At 39.0% G+C, this 16611-nt stretch overlaps 1 protein-coding gene across 10 annotated transcripts in view; it reads right to left on the reverse strand.

Moving 5' to 3' along the window:
* LOC136260943 (uncharacterized) overlaps positions 1–16611 on the reverse strand; it is a 196093-nt gene that overhangs the window by 44600 nt on the left and 134882 nt on the right. For all 10 annotated transcript variants that reach the window (XM_066054880.1, XM_066054886.1, XM_066054929.1 and 7 more), the window contains exons 5-7: positions 16380–16532; positions 15093–15135; positions 12499–12685 (exon numbers count right to left, since the gene is read on the reverse strand). In XM_066054880.1, coding sequence (XP_065910952.1) covers positions 12499–12685; positions 15093–15135; positions 16380–16532 — 383 coding nt within the window. The remainder of the gene's footprint in view (positions 1–12498; positions 12686–15092; positions 15136–16379; positions 16533–16611) is intronic.

Here is a 16611-nt window from a genome sequence, read left to right on the forward strand (position 1 = left end):
GAGTACTTATGCAGGGAAATTCTTTTTGCAAATCCTATAGGGAAGAATAGAGTTTGAAAAACTCTAGTCTTTTAAACCATTTGGCGAATGAGATATTGCAAAACAATTGGCAAGTTACAATGAAGAAACTCATATGGTTGGAGAAACTCTTACAGAAAACGGTCAAGTTCTTCATGTGAAAGTTGTCTCAACATTTCTGTGAGCTGGTATTCCTCTAATTAGATGTATTTTTGAAGAGAATGGATATCGACTCACAGATTGGTGTAACATGTTTGATTTAATTCCTGTCATTTAAAAATGTGAATAAGGTGTCATTTCTGAAGAAACTAAAGGGTAGGGTCTCTCTGTTGTTTTCAATGGTACTACCCATTTGGGTGAAGCAATAGCTATTGTTCTGTTATGTCGATGATGGATGGAAGATTAACGAAAGGTTGGTTCATCTTCAGATTGTAGTAAAGAGTTTGTCTGGTAAAATTGTTTATCCTAGCCTTTTAAGTATCAGCTGCTTTTTACACACTATTGATTGTGTAGGGGAAAATTTTTCAATTCCAAAGTCTTCCGAGTTCATAACTTCTTGGATTAGCCTGTTGAGACCAGGACTTTGTGCCATGATCAAACAGAGAAGTCAGTGGCTACCTACACTGCAACTCGCTGGTGGAGCTGCTGGAAAGTGATTGAACAGGTTTCTGTCCAGTTTGATGATGATCTAACCTTTTTTTACATAGAGAATCAGCTGTAGCAGCTGCAAAGTTAATCGCACTTTCACAGATCTCCAGAAGAGAGCATTATTTTGAAGTTGAGCTTGCTACTATTATAGACTGGGGAAAATCATCTGTTACAGGCTGGAAAGTGATGGACCTTTGGCACTACAGTGCTATGAAAAAAAATTGAAACAGTTAAGCTGTAATTCATACTCTTGATGTTGTTGCATGCCGTTTATTAGTTAGCATTGAAAAAAGCTTGCTTCAAAGGGCCTTTCCTCCTTCACATTCCAGAGGACCAAATTCTACAAGCCAGACATCGCAGCAACGTTTATTCAGTATGGTACTGCATATAATCTGGATTATTTTAAAAGCACTTTAACTCCAATCAAGATGCACTTTCAGCATTTCAGCATTCAAAAATGCTAGGTACTTTTCACCACAGAAAATGAATGGTATTCAGCTAAATGCAGTTGTGATCGATGCATTGAAATCATTCCTTTTTAAAATAAAAAAAAACCCATTCTTGATGGACTTAAAGGAGATCTTCCATCCTATCTTTCTAAAGTGTCAGACATTGATCCAAGGATTGATATTCTTCAGTGGTGGAAGCAAAATGAATCAACTTTACCATGCTGGGCAGCTGCTGCCTGTAAGGTATTACTGGTATAGCCTTCATCTGCAGCATCAGAAAGAGTGGTTTCATTACTGAAGTCTTTTTTCAATCCACAACATCAGAGTTCATTGCAAGATTATATTGAAACATCATTGATGTTGCAATAGAAGGAAGGGGTGAAATGGGTTGAAGCAGTCGGCAAGGATGACAAACACTACAGTGTTCGCATAACAAAAGAGTTTTTGCCATCTCTATGAAGTAAAAACTAGCTAAAGCCTGCCCCACATTACATCTTGGCATGTTACACACACTGAAAACCACTGGTCAAATGAGACAACAATGAAACTGTACATTGATAAAATTATATTGCCTTATGTTAATGACAAAAGGAAAGAGATGACGCTGCCTGACAATCAGCCTGCTTTAATAATTTTAAAGCTTAGACTACTTCAGCCTTTCTTAAATTACTGGATACTGTAGCTACAACCTCAATATTGTTTTACTACCTGCAAACTGCACAGATAGACTCCAACCACTAGACCTTCGTGTTAATAAAGCAGCAAAGGACCATTCACATTCCAAAGCAATTATTTAGCCAGCTTCAAGATAAGGCTGATGTTGATTTAAAGCTAGTGCAGTTAAGCCCTTGAGTGTTAGCTGGATCGAGTCACTTTACAATTACCAAAGACTAAACCACGTCTTAGTGCAAAATGGGTTCAAAGAGGCAGAAATTTTAAACAGCTGATAGTGATGGCCAATGAATTAAACCTGTAAACATGTGTGACTATAACATTCTTTATCGATCAGTATACATAATAATACTCAAGTAACATGACTATAGTACTTATTGTACAACAATGTAGTGTATATGATTCTGGAAGTGTAGCTTGCTACAGCACTCTATCTATGGGGGGATATGCCTTGAGCTGGATTCAGTATAAATGACATCAAACATCAGACGCAACAGATACAGTGCGTACTAGGAGTTGGAACGAATGTGCAAATACATTCTCTGAAGCTTCTTTTGAAAACGTTATCAAAGCTTTGAAGCTTTGTTACACATGCCATGTCAACAAATGAACACAATTGATGGTTACTAGGGTGTACACTGTAGTACAAACTTCTACACTTTGTTATAGCTCCAGTATAACGATTGTTTAATGTTTAAACTATATCTACACCAAAAACACATAAATGGCAGCTTCCACAAGGAGTGACAATACTAGTGCAACTAGTTTAACTTGTTAATTTCCATGGTAACAAGCTTTGGTGGAGTAAAACAGCATCCGAATGTTATGAAACTGAATAAAGCGTCAAAGCTTTGAACTATTTGTCTTAACCCTAGTGTGTACTACAACATTTTGTGGGTCTGCTATCTTCACCTGAAGTTTCTCTTTAATAGCCATTTACAGTTCCTCCTTAATGTCAATTTGTGATGGTATTATTGAATACGCATGCGCCTAGGAGGAGCTGGGCGTTATTAAGAGTTGAACACGTTGTACCGTAACAAACTTGGGGGCTTGTCCGGGAGTCGACGCGCCGAGAACCGATCTTCTAATCAACATAGACGACAAAAGAAGTCATTGCATCAGCTGTCTTTGTGCACAGGACAGTCATTCACCTTTGCTTTAAGAGTGGACTTCACCAAGGCGTCCGCCATTATTTCTAACCAATCACTTAAAGTCCTTGGTACCAGGTTAACGGTACCCGCAAAGGTATTCCGTCGTATTGTTGTCGCTCTTTGTTGTTCTTTTGTTTCTTACTGACAGGTTTTCGGTGAAGTTGAGCTATTTTATTGTATTCTAATATTTCGTACAAGATGTCGGCAGAGTTTAACTTGGACACTTTTGTTAATGAACCTTCGTTACAAGTTGTTCGAACTTTGAAGAAGGGACAGTTGCAACAAATCGCCACGCACTTTAAACTATCAACGACCACCATGACTAGAAAGGACGAACTTTGTAAGATGGTTATGGAATATCTAGTCGACGAAGAATTAGTTCCCGAAGAAACCATTGATGATGTGCCTACGAAAACTGTGGATAACAACCTACTCGAGCTTAAACGCCTAGAATTGCAGGATCGCGAGCGGGAAAGAGAAAGCCAGCTGAAACTACGCGAACTTGAGGTTAGAGAGAAGGAATTGTCCGTGCAGTTGAAGATAAAAGAATTAGAGAAAGCTGTTGTTACACCAGTTAAATCCCCTGAAGCCACAACATTTGATGTAAGTAAACATATACGGTTTGTGCCACAGTTCCAAGAAAAAGAAGTAGACAGGTACTTCCTCCATTTTGAGAAAGTGGCAACAAGTTTAGCATGGCCAAAGGAAGTGTGGATGGTGTTACTACAAAGTGTACTAACTGGCAAAGCCAGAAAAGTATATTCTGCTTTAAGTGTTGAGCAAAGTTCACAGTACGATCATGTTAAGCAGGTTGTTTTGAAGGCATATGAACTTGTACCGGAAGCTTACAGACAAAATTTCAGGAAGTATAGAAAGGATGAGAAGCAGACATACACAGAATTTGCCCGCACAAAAGAAGCTTTATTTGATCGCTGGTGCACATCAAAGGAAGTAGCAAAAGAGTATGAGAAACTTCGTCAGATGATTTTAGTTGAAGAATTTAAGAGTTGTTTACCTGATAATGTCAAGACTTACATTGAAGAGCAGAAAGCAGACAATCTCCAACAAGCTTCTACCCTTGCTGATGACTACTCATTAACCCACCGAAGCTCTTTCGTAGCTCCTAGTAGTGTTCGTGGTAGTGTACCACAAGATGACCCATCCAGCCACAATAGCCATAGTGGTATTCCCACAAAACCCAAGTCAGCTGGTAATGCAGCAGACGGTCATAGACCACGTCAGTCTAGAGGTGGCTCTGGAGGGCCCATATGTAACTACTGTAAGCGTCGCGGTCATGTGATTTCAGAGTGCTGGACTTTGGAACGGAAGAGAAATAACCCCTCTGGTGATCTTTTGGTCAGTACAGTTAATTCTCCTGTCACTCATAATGTCCCTCCAGTCAAGAATAGTGATGAATCACTTTCCTCGACTGATTATCACCCGTTTGTATCTGAAGGTTATGTGTCCCTCTCAGAGGATGGAGAACTGTTGCAGTCAGAATTTTACGTGATACTGGAGCCACTCAGTCCCTGTTGGTAGATAACACACTGCCACTCTCTGAGAAAACCTCTATTGGATCTGGTGTACTGATACAAGGCATAGGGCTGGATGTGATCAATGTCCCACTTCACCAGATATTCCTCCAATCAGAATTAGTGTCAGGACTTGTTATAGTAGGAATAAGGCCTACTTTGCCAGTCGAAGGTATCTCCCTGATACTTGGAAACGACCTAGCAGGTGGTAGAGTTCAACCCGATCCACAGGTTATTAGTGACGTTAGCAATGTGCTGTGTTTAACCTCTGCCGATGATGGACTTGGCAAGACATTCCCAGCTTGTGTGGTTACACGAGCAGCTGCACGTCGCGCTCAATCACAAGCTGACCGACACTTAGGTGATGAGATGTCCAGTACTGCTCCCAGTACCGCAGCAGAAACTGAGCACAGTCAGCAGTTAGAGAGCAGCTCCAGACAACCAGCAAAGCATGTTTCTACCCCAGTAGAAGAAATTAGTAATGTTCCTGCCTCCCGAGGTCAACTGATAGCTGATCAGGAAAGTGATGGTGAAGTTGCTCAATTAGCGCAGTATGCAATTAGTGAAGATGAAGCCAGCAAACATGGACAGTGTTTTTACTGGAAGTCAGGAGTACTGATGCGAAAATGGCGACCACGAGATGTTCCAGCTGACGAAGAGTGGACAGTTGCTCACCAGATTGTGATGCCAAAGAAGTATAGGGGAGAGATTTTGAGTCTAGCACATGAGTCAGCAATGGCCGGCCACCTAGGTGTTAACAAAACATATGCGAAAATCCTGAATCATTTTTATTGGCCACATCTAAGAAAAGATGTTTCTGAATATTGCAAGTCCTGCCATGTGTGCCAGATGGTTGGAAAACCTAATGAAACAATCCCTGTGGCACCTCTCAAACCGATCCCAATTTGCAGTGAACCGTTTAGTGAGATTATTATAGACTGTGTCGGCCCTCTGCCCAAGACTAAATCTGGAAATCAATACTTACTTACAATCATGTGCAGGTTTACACGTTTTCCAGAGGCTATCCCTCTTCGAAACATTAAAGCACACCGAATCGCAGAATCCCTTGTCAAGTTTTTCTCATTGGTTGGTCTTCCTACCTTGGTTCAATCAGACCAAGGCTCTAATTTTATGTCAAATGTCATGCAGCAGGCCACTTATCAGTTGGGGATTAAGCAGTGTAAATCAGCCGCATATCATCCACAATCACAAGGAGCACTGGAACGTTTTCACCAAACATTAAAAAACATGATTCGTGCTTATTGTTTTCAATATGAGAAGCAATGGGATCAAGGAATCCACTTGCTACTTTTTGCAGTACGTGAAGCAGTTCAGGAATCACTGGGCTTCAGCCCATTTGAATTAGTTTTTGGACGTACTGTTCGTGGGCCTCTTAAGGTGTTGAAGGAAAGCTGGCTGAAAGAGGAACCCCTCAATTTGTTAGACCAAGTGTCTAATCTTCGCAATAGACTAACAGTAGCCTGTGAGCTCGCTCAAGAGAACATGAAATCATCCCAGACCAAGATGAAGCTGTGGTATGATAAGAATGCCAAGCAACGTCATTTCAGTGTTGGAGACAAAGTGCTTGTATTGTTACCCCTTCAGAATCACCCTCTTCAAGCAAGGTATTTTGGTCCATATTCGGTAGCTAAGAAAGTCAATGAGGTGGACTATGTTATCAACACTCCTGACAGGCGAAAGTCACAGCGTTTATGCCATGTGAATATGATGAAGCCATATATTGAGAGATCTGAGAGTGGTGTTCGACCAGTTAACCATCCTGCTCCAGTCCTAGTCGCCAAGAAAGGAGTTACAGAAGTTGGTGAGAGCCCATCCATATGTGACAACATCACAAATAACAGCATGAAGTTGAAGAATTCTGAAGTGCTAGCTAACCTTGAGAGCAAGCTACACCACCTATCCTGCTCACAACAAGAACAACTTTCTTCAATGATCATGGAGTTCACAGATGTATTTCCTGATGTACCAAAACAGACACCTATTGTATCACACGATGTGGATGTGGGGGATTCTCGCCCAATTAAGCAGCATCCATATCGTGTGAACCCAGTGAAACTTGAGGCAATGAGGAAGGAAATAGATTATATGCTGGCACATAACATCATCGAGCCGAGTCAGAGCGAATGGAGCTCCCCTTGTTTACTGGTTGCTAAGGGTAATGGAGGTTACAGGTTCTGCACAGATTTTCGTAAAGTAAACCTGGTAACTAAAGCTGACTCTTATCCTATCCCACGAGTAGAAGACTGCATTGATAAGGTTGGCAGTTCAAACTATGTTAGTAAATTTGACTTACTAAAAGGATACTGGCAGGTACCTTTGACTCCACGGGCTAGAGAGATATCAGCTTTTGCTACCCCAGCAGGTTTTTATCAATACAAGGTAATGCCTTTTGGGATGAAGAATGCTCCTGCTACTTTTCAGCGGATGATTCACCGAGTTATAGCTGATTTAGAGGGAGTTGAGGGATATATTGATGACATTATTATCTTTAGCAGTACATGGGAACAACACCTGCAACGAGTGAAGGCTTTTCTGATCCGCCTCAGGCAAGCTCAACTTACAGTGAATTTAGCCAAAAGTGAATTTGGCCAGGCGTGCGTCACTTATTTGGGACATGTTGTTGGTCAGGGGAAGATCCAACCCATTCAGGCCAAGGTGAAAGCCATTGTTAGTTTCCCTGTACCCACCAACAAGAGTCAGTTGATGAGATTTCTGGGAATGGTCGGATATTATCGCAAGTTTTGTAAAAACTTTGCAGTTGTTGCCGAGCCTTTGACACAACTCTTACAGAAGAAACAGATGTTTAACTGGAAGGAAGATCAGCAAGCAGCATTTGACAAGGTTAAAAGGTTACTCACCACTGCACCTGTACTAGCCATGCCGGACTTTGAGAAACCGTTTCTTATACATGTTGACGCTAGTGATTTGGGACTAGGAGCTGTTCTGATGCAAGATAGTGTTGAGAAACTTGAACACCCAATCGGTTACTTTTCCCAGAAATTTAACAGTTCTCAGAGAAATTACTCTACTAGTGAAAAGGAAGCTCTGGCCTTGATACTAGCACTGCAGCATTTTGAGTTTTATGTTATGCCAGCTAAGTTTCCAATAGACATTTATACTGATCATAACCCTCTGGTTTTCCTCAATCGTGTCAAGAATAATAATCAACGTTTGTTACGATGGAGCCTGATCCTACAAGAGTACAACCTTAATATTACCCACATTCCTGGAAAACAAAATGTTGTGGCGGACGCTCTGTCCAGAGGACTTTGACTCACATGGTGTACCTTTTGTAAACTGCATGCTAGTGTTTTTGGTTGTTTTAGGCCCATGAGTTTATGTATTATATTCTTCTTTTAATCATCACTTGTACCTAGGCCTCACATTTTTGTTGTTGTATCCCTCTCCTTTATGGGGGTGTGTGTGATGGTATTATTGAATACGCATGCGCCTAGGAGGAGCTGGGCGTTATTAAGAGTTGAACACGTTGTACCGTAACAAATTGCACATATAATGAGTGGTTATGTTATTTGCCTTGTCCATTTTCATTTCTGAATGGTTCTCCAGTATGTAGGTCAGCTATTCATATTCAGTATAGAGGCTATAAGACGTACTAGTGCTGGGTGATATACCAGGACACCGCGTGGTATTATCACCAAACTAGTTTAAAGGTACGTATACATTCACTTTCAATGCCATTAGTGTAAGCAACCAATTAACGGAATGCTTATTCCCGTTGCATGTCCCTTCTCATCAGAACATTCCTGTAGCACAATTTTTGACAGAGGTATTCCACTTGACCTTGTCTTCCTGTGTACAAAGTTTAGTGTCAAAAACGTACTTCCCCTAACCAGTAATAGCTGAAAATGTGAAAAGTTAAGTAACCATTTATCAGAACCATGGCTCAATCACCGGAACTCTATAGGCTTGCGTTTTTCAATTATCGGACAATATCCAATGACTGGTCATGGCCTCATGCTGGAGCCTCACACAAAAATATTTATGATGACATCCATGCAAAATTTCAGCACTTCAGATCGCATAATGTAGGAGCTATGATTTTTTGCGTTAAAAAATGCACACATAAATTCCTTGATAATTGAACACACAATGGTCATTTAAGGGTTTTACAGTATTTAATAGTAGAACAACCAGCTCCCAACCAATTGTAAATCCTTCTCTTTGTTCTGTTCTTGATCTCTTGGTGGTTTTTAGATGCTTTGTAGGGAAAGCATGGTGGCATACTTGAGCTTTGGTCATGGAGGTGATTATTAGGTTTCCTACGCTTCTTAACAGTTGGAAAGATGGTAGTACAATATTTTGGACTATGTTCTCACTAATCTTTACCTTCATTACAGCTGCCATGTCATCTTAGGTAATGCTAGTTCAACTAGCAACTTCAACACTAGCTGTACCGTTTTTTTTTCTGTGAAAGTTTCAATGACCGTTGGCCTTGATCATGACTTGGTTTGTTTCTTTATTGTTTGGTGACTAACATTGAAGTAGAAATTAACAGTAGACTGCCATGGCAGGGGCTTCCCTAAAGAGTGGTAGAGCGGTGCAGCACCACTCTACTTTGGTCAAAATTCTTTTGATGTGGTAAAAATAATGTATATAATTAACAAATCGACTTTGATGTTGGCAGCAAATTGATAGTTTTACTGCTCTACTTCATTTTGCTGGGGAAAGCTCTGCATGGGCTTTCAAAGTGACGAAGAGAAAGCACTGGGCTGAACTCGCTTTTGAAAACAGTCCCAAATCTATAGTATGGAAGTTATACGAACTGTTGACCTTTGTCCATTCTTTTAACAAACATAAAGAAACATAACACACTCTTTGTCAACCATGCCACATCTTTGTACCACGGAATTTTGCCGTTTTTATTAGTATAACATCCATGCGATAATTGAAGTATGCATTTCTGGTTGGAGCCATCCGATAAATGGTTGCATGTATTATGCTATGAGGGAAGCCAGACATTAGGTCTTTGGCATTTAATTAAGTTATGTGTTGATGGTTTGGTGATGACCATAAGTCCTGCCTAACAGTAAACTGCGAGGTTTCAGGTTACAGAGTAGTTAGCAAAATTTATTTATAACTTGTTAGACATGAACAACTTTTACTTGTGGTAACTTTAACTACAGATTAACTGCTGACTATTTTTTAATAGCTGTAGCTTTTCTATGGCCTTAGAAATCTCTGTGGCATCAAAGTTGGGAACCCTCAGGTATTTCGCTGCCAAACCTCATGCAATTGGGAGCCCACAATTTGTGGCTGATCATATCAATGGTCCTATAGCAAAATCATACAGGAGAACCATGGAACCCTGCATAACTACCAAAACAACCGTCATCATTGACAAGTCAACAATATCAGCTTGAAACAAATGGCTGATTGTTTGTAGTTCTATTATTTAATGACCAACATTAACATATCACATAGTGCTGCTCCCATATTTATGTTTTCAAAATCAAATAGCTTTACATTCTTTTTCATGGGCGATACAACATCTGATGAATCAATCACCTCTTCAAGTTCTTTACTCTCAAGAACAGTAGCAGTCAGTGACAACTGCTGGAAAATTGAGCTTCATTTCAGTTGTAAGTAAATTGCAGCAGTAATCTGTGATGGTTCAGTGAGTATGGTGACATGAACAGACAAACTGGATACCTTAAGGTGACTAAATTTAGAGATACATTAAATTTAGTGATTTTGCATATTGGTAAAATTAGCGCATACAAAATTTAGCAATCTTATGAATTTGTGAATTGATGTAATTAATTAACCATAAGGTATAATCAATTTCTCAACTTTCCCAGCTTCATTTTGATTGTCAGTATGAAATATCAATTTTCCAGGAATTTCAAGCCCACTCTGTGGCAAATCTGAAGAATGTCTTCAGTTATCTCCAACTACAAAATGAACAGTTCCTCCTCTTCTAATATAGAGTGAACAAATAGCTGAAATTCTCCTATGGACATGACTAACTATTGTTAGCCCCACCGATTTTTTCTTGGTAGCTACCACATAAGGATCATAGCTGTTGCCTAATTCTCGGTTGCTTCACCAACAACTGGGTTATTCATCAGATATTCATGATATCCCCAAAGTATAAAGTTGAACGACAAATTGATTATCACCTTATCCGAAATCTTCCAGTTCAGTGATTCTGACATTTCCACAGGCACTGGATGGGTTGAACCACGAGTAGCTAATAGCTAAGATAAATGCTCAAATACTATTATGATTAATTTATGGAGGTTGATACTTGAAGATGCAGGTACAGCTCGGGGTCCAGCAGAGGGATCAGTCACTCATAGCATCCAAGTGTTATGGAGCATGATCACAAGAAATTACTCATGCATGAGTAAACACAAAGTAATTAGGTAGCTACAGTACAGTCCATTTATAACTTGACACACGTGTGGAATTTTTGACGTGGCACTACGCAGCACCACGGTGCTTGCCATGGAACATTGCTGCGTGGCCCACGCCAAGTTTGCTGCATGGCACACACACGTGATGTGCCACACATGGCCCTCACTGGCTGCAACGAGGCTGTCAACCACGCGTGTGTACAGTTGTATAAACAACAAACTCCACAGTAGTTACGTGTACAGTACTTTGCTCGAATGTTTCATGGGTTCAAAGTTCAAGTAAACTTTGAATTATAAAAGTATCCTTCGAAGCTTTGAAATGCGCTCTACGAAAGACATACAAATCAACTTCGCTATCTTTATTGCAGTCGGCTCTTAGTGATCAATCTTCTGTGTGCCACGCCCACTTTTGAACCATCAAAGTTTAGGTTGCTACCATAGTTGTAGCCTTAAAACACCTTATAAAGTGATAGATAATGCATGGAAACGTCCTTATAGCCATTAGTTGGTATTTACCTATGCATGATTGCAGTATAGTGGACACGTCCATTTGCAATTGATCAATTGCGTCATTCAGTACTGCTGCTATGCTCTTTCCAAAATGCTTACAAATTTATTAGAAAGATAAAACTTAAAAAGGATGTGCTGAGAACCTGTAACTGAAGCTAACACCAAAGCTTCAAATGTTCGAACGTTTTACAACTGTATTAGCTAGCGAATGTTCAAAAGTAAATTTCAGCATACACTGTAGCTACAGTAAATATTGTGCATTGTATTTATTTAATTGTGTCTTACACAGGATGGCCTTCACTCACTATCAAAGTGTTCAATAGAGGACTGGAAGGAGACTTCAACTCACCTCAGCTACAGATTCTACTTATACTCTACACCTGCATTTTTAAATACTAGTATATGTTTCGCCATTGCTATATTACTAGTTAATAGAGAAAATATTACAGGTACAAGTAAAATTCAATACTCAAAGAAAAGTGGCACGTGAGCTAAATGGGTTAATCCGGCTCATCTTGTGCGAGATCCCGTGTTGGTGTGTAAAAGAGACCTGTAAAATACGAAGCGTTAGTTAATAATTGAGTTTTAATAATGCAATGCACAGTGAAGTACAGTAAGTATACATGTAGTTTGGCTTTTCACCTCATGACCACGTTTGGCATTAGCTAATATTAGCGGCAATCAGAGGATTCCACGCGTGGCACTGTCATGGCATAGTAATCTTTTTCCACGCGTGGTAATGCTTTGTGCCATGGCGTGGAATGATCAGTCCCACGCGTAACCTTTGCTTTTGTCATGGCAAAAATCGTGTGGCACCATGCCAAAAATGCCACACGTGTGTAAAGTTATAAATGGACTGTACTGTACTTGTTCATTGCTATCTACCAAAGTTATTTTTGCCAATTCCAATTCGCCTGTGTTTTGTGCCACCAAACTTTCCTACTATGTAGTACGGGTAAAATATTTTAAATATGTACAAACCAATGAAACCATACAACAAAATGGAGCAAACTGCAGTATGCACCATACATACAGTATACATGTGTGCAAGTACTCCATTACAGATTATACAGTACCTACGTACGTATGGCGTATACTGTAATTTACTTTGTGAATTTACCTTTTTCTCTTCCAACATTATATATGAATAATCTGGAGGTGAGTCATCACCTGATACCATTGAAACATGTTTACTAGACACAGCATATTCTACTCTATTTGGTAGTATTTGGTATGGGACAACACTCGTATCAACTGTAATGTAAGGACGTTCCATATCCTCAGTTTGTGCAAATTTCCCTGTTGGACTTTAAAAATGCAATATGAAATAAATACCCTTCTTATCAAAACACATGATAGTGTGTCATGTAGCCAAGTTCAGCCAGTGCGGGCTTGCAACAGACAAGTGTGTATTTTACAGGAACCAAGAAAACAGCATTTTCACGCATCCATAGTTTGAGGGTGCCTGACCGGAAATTAACCATTATTTCTGTGGGACCTCCCTTGGGGTGAAACACCACCCATTCCAAATTTGAGCTGAATCTGCCAAACCATTACTGAGATACATGTCTTCAATGTTTGTCTTAGTATTTTTATTCTTCTTTTGCAACACTTACAGAAAAATTGCTATAACTCGTGTATGCTTTAGTCGATTTTCTTCAAATTAGGACAGCAGTTAGATCGTAATGCGACACATTTTAATGCGACATGTTCACAGCCCAAATTTTGTACACATTGGATAAAAAAAGCAAGGTAGTTTTACACAATTTTCAAAAAAATGTGATAGCGATATTTTGTCATGGACTGCTCGAAGAAATAACTTGAAATTGGTCTGTACATGGAGTAACCACCGTAGTGCAAACTTTTTGTGGTTTGAATAGTAATAGAGCTATACATAGCTATAAAGTTATACAGCAAAAACCAAACAAGTGTAAAATCTCGGGAATGAGATACTCTAATAGAACAGTCATAGTGGGGTAAAAAGGTGCACAAAAATGTCAAAAAACAAACTTCTCAGACATCAAACCAGGGACCTCTATATCTGGGTGACTTCTAACAGACGTAGCTGAAATCTCTACAGGGTGGCTTGTTATGTATATAGCTGAAGTTTATATAGTTTGTAGTTAAATTCTCCACAGGGCAACTTGTAACTACGTAACATAACTGAACACTCAACAGAGAGACTTGTAATGTAGCAGAATCTCTACATGATGACTTTCTCGTAGTTGAACTCTCTAACGCTAAAGGAAGACTTGCAGAATCACTGATCTCTCTTCAGAGTAACTTGTAACATAACAGTACTACGCTACGTATCTACAAGGTAATTTGTCATATTTAACTATACTGGGCTGCTTACTTGAAGAGAGAAAGCAAATAGAACAAGATCTTGGTGGCTACTGGCACGATAGGAACTGGATTGTATGTACGTGAAAATCTGCAAAAAGGTTCACACCAAACACAAGGTTTGCCTATGCACTATAAAAAATGCAGCTGGTATTGTATTTGCTTGTTTAGAAAACAGTCAACTTAATACCTACGTACATACACAAAAGACAGAAAGCCTGTCACAGGATTTGATACACATGGTGCACAGTTCAGCATTATATATATGCTGCCCAGAATTTCAATTTTCTAGACAAACTTCACCAGTGGCATATCTAGACTTTCCCTATTGGTAGGGCACAGCTAGGACACTGTATACGCTGCTGAAGGCATGGGCATCCCCCACCCAGAAAATTTTTGAATTTCAACAGCCGCAAAATGGCATCTGAGGCCATTTCAGCTGCAAAAAAAATGGTTTTAGATTTTTATTTATGTATTTAACTTGTTCAAATTATACAGTAACACGAACAACATTAGGGAAGTACCCTCGTGCAAGCCTAGCCTTTTGGTGCTACCCCTTCCAATTTGGATGAATTAGATAGCTAGCTGTAAATAGCTAGCTAGTTACATAGCTAAATAAAATTAGAACAAGACAACATACACCTTTAAATACATGATGAAATGCTACAAGGATCTATAGATACGATGATTACAAACTACAAGAACACTAGGAAGACACGTCCTTATCAATATCACTAACAATAGGTAATTCAACCACGTGCTTAATCGGTGGGCGTTAATTAGAATCGTCGTAATTATTGACTTAGTGACAGCTCAAGACTAATAATCTGGTGAGTAATTTAGTATAAAATAAGTTTCACCTGTTAGATAATGCAATGATCCATAAAAGCTGGTGATTGTGGGTTTTGTAGTCTTCAGTTTGGTAGGGCACTAGTCAAGTTTAGCAGGGCCTAGGCCCTACAAAGCCCTGCTGTAGATACGCCACTGAACTTCACGCTATATAACTAAGGTTTCCAGACTAGTAAGAAACCTGACTATATAACAGGGGAGACTTCACTAGGAATCTATAAAAGGCAAATATAATGGTGTATACAAATATGTTTTGTTGATTCTAAGTTTGTTTCAATGTGTACAAAATTGATTTAAACTTGTGTGTAAATTTTATGTGGCACATGTACTTAAAAGTATTTCAACACATTCTAACCAAAAAGGAATTTTGCGAACACCACAGGTGCACAAAAACAAACTTAGAATATATTGGCTCACATATTCTCAGGAATACATTCTTAGCTCAGTTGGTCACATATTCATTTTTTAGTGTAAAATGCAAAACCTGATCTAGGGTTACCCACATACAGTGTACATACATACCTCCGCAGAGCTTTATATTTCTCTTTTTCAAGATTACTTCCACCTACAAATAAGAATACTCACAATTAAAGAGTAGCAAAGTTAATCTTTAAGCAAATATTTAGCTGTCACATGACTGTTTATATATGTGGGTGTATTGTTATAACTTTGTATATGTGTATGTTGTTGTAATTAGGGCTGGGACAAATAGTGAAATTTACCTTCACACATTCGCTAATAAATTATTTGAACATTCGAAAAGCTTTAGTGTTAGCTTTCAAGTTACAGGTTTTCTTACATTTGAACACATCCTTCTCAAGTTTAATCTTTCTAATCTTAATAAGTTATGTAAGCATCAGCAGTACTGAATGATGTAATCGATTGATGAGTATCTGCTATACTGCAATCATGCATAGACAAACACCAACTAATGGTTAAAATACATTTTCAGTGCATTATTTATCACATTATAACGTGTTTTAACACTTAAACTACAGTAGCAAGCTAAACTGTGAGGATTTAAAAGTGGGCATGGCACATGAAGAATGACTGCGAAGAGACGAACATTGATTGTGAAAGATGAATAAACAGCTACAAAAAAAGATAATGGTGTTTATTGTAATTCTTTCGTAGGCTATGAGTGCATTATGAAACTTTGAAGGATAGGTTTAAAGTTCTTCAAACTCACAAAGCATTTGAAGCTTCATCCCAGCCCTAGTTGTAATGCTTGTTTCCTTAGTCAAGGTATGGGACATGTACTTCAGAATTATTGAACTAGGGATGCACCGAACAGCTGGCTAAAGGCTGTTGTGGTTGCATGCCTGGTTTCCTGAAATTGGTTTGGCAAAACCATGTGTCTGCATGTTGGTATGTCTATCCAACACCCATGTGAGCAAACAAACTTTGACCTACAGAAAATGAACCTTCATTCAATGGTTTATGTACTGTATTGAACGTTAGCTTTCTGTTTTCATTGTGTTCTGGTCAATGAAACCATGTGAAACAGTTTAGTAGGTTGTGTGTAATTGGAACATCAATGACACATTACCTTACAATGCTGTCTAGGGAGTGCGTCTGACTCTGTATACACACGTGTACACTCATATACTGTATAAATGTTTGTATACATACATACATACATATAATAGTATATAAACACACTGTTGTCAACATTGTTTAGTGGCCTAATACACAGTACACACAAAATATAGGGAAATAGCAAACCTTAGAGATGTAAATTGTGACCAAAGCGAGTATAGTTACCATAGTACTATAGACATTGAAAAGAAGCCATTATAACAACTTTACCTTTCTTCTTTTTCTTGTAGACACAAAACCAGCACAACACAACAATGATGATGATGATAACTACAATAACTGCAATTATTCCTCCAACTACTCCACCAATATTACTTCCAGCACCTCCACCTCCACCTCCAACACCACCACCACTGTTGCTGGCTAAACAACACATATACAATATGACAAAGAAATCACTTCATTACACTATAACACTGTTTGTATATATATGTGACCATTT

Source organism: Dysidea avara, chromosome 1 (assembly GCF_963678975.1).
Source record: "Dysidea avara chromosome 1, odDysAvar1.4, whole genome shotgun sequence".
In the NCBI taxonomy this organism is placed as follows: domain Eukaryota; kingdom Metazoa; phylum Porifera; class Demospongiae; order Dictyoceratida; family Dysideidae; genus Dysidea; species Dysidea avara.